Below are 8,131 nucleotides of genomic sequence, written 5' to 3' on the forward strand. Positions count from 1 at the left end.
TTTTTGCGGTTCATGGGATTGAACCCAGGGACTCTGCACGGAGCTGTATCTCCAGTCCTTTTTATTTTTTATGACAGGGTCTCACTAAGTTGCCCAGACTGGGCTAGAACTTGAGATTCTTCTGTTTCAGCCTCCCAGAGTACAGGGAAAATAAGCACGCACCACCACACCCACTGTAAATATTCTTGAATGCAGAAAATGGCAACATGCTTAATATTGTGTGTGTGGGGGAGCAATTCAATTGTTTCTTCATTTGCATTTACGAGTTTTCCTTTTGTCCAGTTAGCTTTCTGAAAGGTCAGATGCACGTACCTTTTCACCCTTTTTAAAAAACTGGAAGGTTGGCATGCATTTGACTTCATACTCTGCAGCAATGTCCTGGGGAGAAGGGTAGAGCAGGACAGTGGGTATGGGGATTTAAGGCAAATAGTCCAAAACCAGATCCTCTTACCTGTTACATCGCCATATTTCAGCAATAGGACACATTTTTAGCATGTAAAAATCAATACAACGAATGTAATGGCAGCACTAAAGTCAAACTGGTTATATTCTCAATTAAAAATTCTTAGTAATATCTACCACCTTCAAGGGGAACCAACAGGCAGATTGCTACCTGGATTAGTTACAGTGCAGTGATTCACTATGTAGTTTAATTCAATTGTTGGCTGTTTTATTTTTTTCCTGAGATGGGCTCAGCTGTATGGTTTAGGCTGGCCTTGAACTCACAGTGAAGCCTCTGCCTTAGCACCGCCGACAGGGGTGCAGCACCACACCTGGCTGTCATCTTAAAGCAATGAATTCCACTGTTATGTGGATTCAGGATTTTACTGTCACTCTTTCTCAGAATAGCAGTTCTTGCTCATTATTTTTCTAGTTTTATTATGGGCGATGAATTCACAGATGATTATAAAAGCTGGACATTTAATCACAACTTCTTAATCAAAGTGTTACTGCTAGAATAGAGTAAAACTAGAAACAGGATGCTCACAGAGAAGGGTTGCATGTTTTGAGATGGGTGACACAGCATTCCCAGGCCAATTCCTCAGTAGTCAAAGAAGAAAAAGTGTTAAGATGGGGTGCGCGTATCTAGTAAAGAGATAGTATACAGCCTATCATTCTCATACGTTTAATATGTTCTAGGCTTTTTATCTTCACACTGTTTGAGTTATTTGTAAATAAAGAATGAGGTGCAGATGCAACATTTTAATCTTAAGTGGGTAATTGTGAATATACGGGTAAACAGTCTGGGTTCTATTTTTCTGGACTTATCTGTTCTAGCGATTTACGTACTCTGGTTATTGAACCACAAAATTAATGCAGTTAATATGCGCTTTATTTTTATGAAGGTTCTGCTAATTTTTCTCCCTATTTTATTTCTTAAAAATCCAGGGTTTTCCTGCCTATGCTATTTCAGATTGTCATGATCAATTAAAAAAAAAAGTCAGGCTGAAACTGGGTTAACATTAGACAAATCTAGGAATACTGACACAGTATTAATGTTGAGTAAATATCCAGAAACACAGTATTATCTAGTAAAATATTTTATGGAGCCCAAGAGTTTGACAGTTTTGCCAGTCTCAGGCTTTGATTAGAAAATAGGACTAAAAGTGTAAAATTTACTTTTATTGATTTCTGGGTTAAAACTCCATAGAACCAAAATAACTTTAAGCATGCTTTTCCACTTTTATTAGCTTACTCCTGAGCCTTCTACTCAAAATTGAAACACAAAGTATTCCCAAAGGTTGCATAATATTTCAGTCTAAACCACTTTGTTTGTATTCATTTACAAAATAAGTATCATACCCTGTTGGCTGCCAAAGAAATATATGTTCAGCCCACCACGTTCCCAGTACTCATATTTTTGTTAAGAATACTGATGACTTTTACACATGCAGGCCATCTGAACCTATGATACCTATAAAATAAATTCTTCCAGCTGAAGTCTAGGGATCTCTATGCTGCTCAATCTTGAGCAGGAATTCAGCATTCAAAATGTTTCTGACTTCAGAGGACTTTGGATTTGGATCAGGGAAGCTTAGCTTGTGTAATAATACCCTAACTGCACACAGTCCTTATTACATGCTAGGCATTGTTCTAAGTACTTCGAGTTACCTCATTTAACAGTGGCAACAACTTGATGAAAATACTGTTTTACAGAGGATAAAAACTAAGGCACGGAAGAGGTAAATGACTTAACCAAGACCTCTATTGAACTAGAAATAAACCAAGTGGTCTGGATACAGAATCTGTCCCATTTCACTAGCATAAATGTAAGAGGAAAATGGGGTGGCAAAGAACATCATGAGGACAAAGGAAGAGACACAAAGCTTGCCTGGGGCACAGAGGGGCGTAACTGGAGAAAGTACATGGGAGGCAATAGGTGGAGATTAAGTAGGAGAGAGTAAGGTAGGAGAGGAAAGGATGGCCCAGATAGGACAGCACAGAGAAAGGCAGGTAAGTACCTTTCCCGGAAGACAGAAAATGAGCTGAGAAGCAGCATCTGGTGTTGGTGGGTAGAGAGGACCGCCGTATACTCCAGCACCTGTAGGAGCCCTTCCATGTTTATTTAGCGAATGACAGCCTGCAGAGGTTAATGGGGCAGGCAGAGAAAGAACCAAGGCTCAAGGGAGAAGGAAGACTGGCTTAAAGCAGAAGCCAGCGAGCCAGGATTGGAGCCCAAGTTCAGCACTTTCGTTGCTGTGTCACACTATCCTAAGTAAAAACTTTCACTCATCTGTAGAGGAACGAGGTGTTGCATCCTGAACAACTCTACCAGTTCTGCAGTTCCTCAGGCTGTGAGAGGTAAGGTCACGAGCTAAGGGCCAGATCTGGGCCCACCCCAAGACAGCGTCCTCTGAAGCCCAGTAGGTAAGGGTAAGCGAAGGGGAGCCAGACTACTCTGCCCTAAACACTCACTCTGCCACATACTCTATGCAACTCCAGGGACAACAATGTCTGTTTTAAGTTTTCTCATCTCTAATCGCCGATAACACAAAGGACCCAATGAGTCAATACTTGTAAAGCACACAGGTATGTATCAAGTACAAAACAAGATTTTGTTGAATGAAAACCAACCCTGGAATTTCCCATTATTCTTAGCTTTCTATTGTACTTTTTCTTTAAAGCAACTGAGTTTTCCCTCCCCCTCCTCCTTTTTTTCTTTGCAGCACTGAGGATTGAACCTGGGGCCTTTGCCCTGAGCTATATATCCCTAGCCCTGTTTTAAAAAATTTTTGAGACAGGGTCTGGCTAATTGCCCAGGGCAGGCTCAAACTTGTAATCCTCCTGCCTCAGCCTCCCAGAGTGTTGGGATTACAGGAGTATGTGAGGTACCACTCACTAAAATCAACCAGAACTTAAGAGTAGGCTTGTGAATATCCATTCCTGTGCCATGAAAAGTTCATAAACAATGCTTAAAGTGGTCTCGCAACTTGGTCATACCATCTACACATTTTCTGTAGTCAAACTCAACTTCTATTTATTGAGCATTTCAGAATGGTAGAGACGGAGGGTTTTAGATAGGTATGGAAGTGACAAGATACAGACGCCACTATCACCTGTACCTCATCCATTTTTATGCTTTGGGATGTGACAGACACAGCTCATGATACCTACGATTAAGCCCATAAATTATCTGTTCTTCTGAAAAATAATGCTTTAGATAGGGTTACCATTCTAATTATCTGGTATACTTATGGGGGGGGGAAGCTTTGTACAATTCAAACACAAAGCCCAATCTGAAAAGATCAGTAGCATCCTGAATTTTCAGCTCCGTACCTGACAATCATCCACATCCACTTCAAGGAACAACACGTTGGAATATTTTTCAGACAGGTTCTGAAAAATTTAAAATGAAAAATTAAAAAAGATTTAGAATTGGGGAAAGGCAAATCAATACACTCAAGCGTCTTCAGTAGAAAACTAGGGGCCAGATCTTAAGCATCAGGAACATACATTTCCCTCCAAATCAAATTCTTCCTAGTGCAAAAATAATTTGCCACATTGACTGGATTTCCATTTGGGCACATTTCAACTTGAAAAAAGGTAAAACCAATGAAGATGAAGGAAATTAACTTTGGAAAGTCATCTTAAATGGGATCCATGTATCACACCTACATGACATATTATTTTTAACCAATGATCCAACAAAACAAAACCCCCAAACTATCCTAATTCCCCTAGCTTTGTGACCAACAACTCCAGAAATCACATATCTCTTATACGTACATGAAAGAAAGGCTTGATCATTTTGCAAGGCCCACACCACGTGGCTGAGAAATCAACTACTACAAGTTTATCTCCTGCAGCAGACAAGGCTTGATAAAAAGCCTCCTAAAAAAGGATAAAAGAAAATCTTCTGTTAGTAGTTTATTTCCAAGAGTCTTGAGGACTCAATAAGATGACACAAAACACAAGCTAGAGGTCCTGCTTTCAAACCCTACTTTCTACTAAAAAACTCTCAAACAAGGTAAACAAACTAGGTTGGAAGGAATCCTAAGCACTGTTGGTAGTTATACTTGATGAGATGAAACAAGATATATGTGTAGTATACAGACAGTCACGTCTTCATGAATAGCTTATAAAATGATATGAATTGGCTAAGTTATATTCAAATGAAGCAAGTGAAAGGAAAATAAAAATTGACATTTATATGGAAATGTTTCTATATCAAATGTAAGTATACGGTAGACACTAGATTCTTATGGATAGGGGTCACTAAAATTGAAAAAGTCACAAAGGAAATATAATGTTATTTAGTCCCTGTCCCAAAGCTAACAGTTGGAATATCAGATCCATTCTAACAATCAAAAAAAGAGAAAGAAAAGAAAAGAAAAGAAAAAGATTCAGAAAACAAACCTCTAATACTCAGGCACTCAGAGGCATAAGCATATTTTCTTTCTTTTAACCCAGTGTCCAGGATTAAGGTTGTACTGCTTATTCACCTTTGACTCAAAACTTTTCTCTCACTGTTTATGGAATGAATCACAGTGAAAGTTCTTTGTGAAGGAAATTTTCTGTACATATTCTTTTTCATACAGAACACATGTTAAATTCCCAGCAGAACTGTTCAAGAAATCCCTTGCCACAAACTCCCTGAATTATTTACCAATGGTCTTGATACCGTAACCTAGGAACCTGTTTATTTAGTTACAAGGGACATATTTTAACCACAATTAGTCATTTAGTGCTGACCAAAAACCCAAAAAGGAGCAACAAAGATAAAAACACAAACATCTCTATCTGAGGTCTAACCCCCACCATGAAAAATGTTGGTTAAATTGATTTAATAAAAAACAAACACTCCCCCCTACCCTACAAGTTAAGAATATCAGAAAAAAGGAAAGTAAATAAATAAAACACCATGAGGTTAAAATACACTCACACTAAAACCAAAAACTAATATGAGTTCTTATGGGGTAGTTATTTCTCTAGATTTTAAATGTCTACCTCATATTTGGGGCGGGGGGAACAATTCACAAGTGGTATTCCTGAGAATGATACCAAATGGTATGAGATGACTTCTTTTTTTAATTTTTATTTTAGACAGGGTCTCACCTTGCAGCTCAGGCTGACCTTGAACTCAGTGATCCTCCTGCCTCAGCCTCCCGTGAGTGTTGGAATTACAGGCACATATTACCATGTCCAGCATGACGTGTAACTTTTTCAGTTATACAGGTCCACCAAATCCCACCTTTGTGTGAGGAGATGGGTTGAGGGGCAGAGTGGGTTTGGGATCAGCAGAAAACAAGTTAGAAGTATGGACACTACTTTTCCAACCACTACTGATTGTTCCAGATGAATTTCATTCATAGCTTTCACTTTTTGAAGGTCAAACCATCCATTCTACACTGTGAAATTCAGGTAAGATGGTAGAAAAGGTCAGGGAGTAACAATGTCTGGTTCAGTAGACATGTTCTTTTTATGAACATGGTTGACCCTCAGTAAAAACTTGAAGAGATTAACTTTCAAGACAGAAAGAACAGGGCCAGGGATTTGGCTCAGTAGTTTCATTGCCTGCGAGTTCAATCCCCAGTACAAAAAAAACAAAAAAAATTTCAAACACCCTCAAAGTTTTCTGAAAACATATGTAAATAAAATTCAATCAAAACTACCTGAAATTTGGAGAGCAACAGTAACTTTTGGCTCACTCTGAGCCAGGTGTGTGCAGACCTCACACAGAAATTCTCCAATCCTCAGGTTTCCCTAAAGTATTTGTGAATATTGGCTTAAAAATAATTCAGTTACCTTATTATGAGGCTAGTCACACCTGGGTGTGGCTGCATATGCCTGAGGCAGGAGGCCCACAAATTCAAGCCCAGTCTGAACAACTTAGCAAGATGATCCTGTCTCACGGTAAGAAAATAAAGGGAGGGGGGGAAAAAGGGTGGGGTGACTGGGGATGTAGCTTAGTGCAAAGGGCCTGGGTTCAATCCCAGTATTAGGAGAAAAAATTTTAAAAAGGAAGCCAATCACAATATGTAGCTCCCAGAAACTAACAATCAGGATTGATCAAACATCCCTATTACTTCCTAACACAAACAATATGGAAACGAAACAGTTGGGGTGGATAAAAAGAGCAGTCTAACAACTCTTAAAACATATCCAATTCAAAGGTAATAACTATGTGTTATTATTACTTAGCCAAGTCCTTGTGTGCAGCAGTTCAGTAAGTGGTAGCTGTAGCTGTCACTTTTTATTTTTCTTTTGTACCGGGGATCAAACGCCAGACCTTATCCCCACCTGCTGTCTGTCTTTTTTTTTTTTCAAAAAAAGCAACCCAACTGTCGATTTCCTCTTTCCCACATTTACAGCCCATTATGCCACTCATGTCTGGACAGGTCCCAGCGACCCCAAACTACCCCTGCAGTGCTTTAGAAGCAGGTGTTCTAGGTGGCCAATGGCACCAACTTGAGCACATCAGGATGAAAATTTAAGGTATATTTAATGTTTATAAATAACCAGATTAGTTAACATTTGACTCTTTTGATGGATCACAAGATCAACTGAATTCCACCTCGGGCCTGAGGTGTGGTCCTGTTTTGAGTAATGAATTTTCCATCCCCCTTGCTGGAGAAGGGAGGAAATGTGCCACAAACATAACTCCAACAGGGAAGGACCAACAAGTGTGGTCGAGGAACCAAACCAATTTCCTGTTCGCAGTGGATGCATTCTAAGCAAACTAACACAGCCACTCAGAGGCCTTCTCATTCCTTTACTGAGGTCTCACCTGCTGAGTTAGTCTGATGAGGTCGCCTGACACTGGCGAGCAGAACTCCAGTACCCACCTTTCCTAGGCACAAAATACTGTATGGTCTGTCACAAAGTAGATGTTGAAGAAATGGAGCAAAGCACTATTAAGGATCTCTTTGCAACAAATGTGGGCTGTTTTTAACATAAAAGCTCACACAGTTAAATGGGGGCTCCAGACAAAATAACAGATAATTGCGATATATGAGAAAAAATTGAGTCACTAATAAAATAACAGGATCTGGGACCATTTCAGACACTGTAATATTATTTGTTTCTGAGGCCAATCCAGCACCAAACGGGTGTTCAAGACCTGAGGATGGGGTGGAGGGTTTTGCAGGGTACCCACTGGTGAGGGGGTCATTCATCCATCAGTTTCCCCCTAACTCACACTTTTTGACTCTCCTTTGACCAAGCATTTCCTAAGTGGCTACATACAGTAAAACAAGCACTGTTTTCCAATCTCAAGGGAATTAGGCTCACAGTTAAGTTTCGAAAACGGGAGCAATTTTTTCCTTGGGAATTTTTAAAAGGACAGAACCACAGGCTGGGTCCTCGAAGGCCCGACAAGCACCCAGCCCCAGCCCTGGTTATAATAAAACCTACTGATGTGATGAATCACAAATGGGCAGGGCTAGAGGGCCCCAGGCTCAGCCTTCCGGACTGAGTCAAGCCAAAGCCAGCGCCGCCGGAAACACGCCGTGCGCCGCAGGAGGAGGAGTCCGGCGGGCGCAGCCTGGCTCCCCACCTTCCCTGGCAGCCACCTGAGGCACGCGCCAGAGGGTCTCCGCTGGGACCCGCCTCCCTGTGCGGACACAGCTGGCGTCGTCTCCCGTCCGAGGGGACTGAGGTCGCTGGGGCTCTCGGGCCCCAGCCCTCGCGG

The 8,131-nt window shown here is 40.8% G+C and overlaps 1 protein-coding gene across 1 annotated transcript in view; it reads right to left on the minus strand.

Annotated features, from left to right (window-relative positions):
- Txn (thioredoxin) overlaps nt 1-8,131 on the minus strand; it is a 9,596-nt gene that overhangs the window by 971 nt on the left and 494 nt on the right. The window contains exons 2-4 of the mRNA XM_010639307.3: nt 4,228-4,332; nt 3,778-3,837; nt 313-378 (exon numbers count right to left, since the gene is read on the minus strand). Of these exons, the coding sequence (XP_010637609.1) occupies nt 313-378; nt 3,778-3,837; nt 4,228-4,332 (231 nt within the window). The remainder of the gene's footprint in view (nt 1-312; nt 379-3,777; nt 3,838-4,227; nt 4,333-8,131) is intronic.

The sequence above is a fragment of the Fukomys damarensis genome, unplaced genomic scaffold (assembly GCF_012274545.1).
Source record: "Fukomys damarensis isolate Sample0158 unplaced genomic scaffold, DMR_v1.0_HiC HiC_scaffold_36, whole genome shotgun sequence".
Taxonomy (NCBI): Eukaryota; Metazoa; Chordata; class Mammalia; order Rodentia; family Bathyergidae; genus Fukomys; species Fukomys damarensis.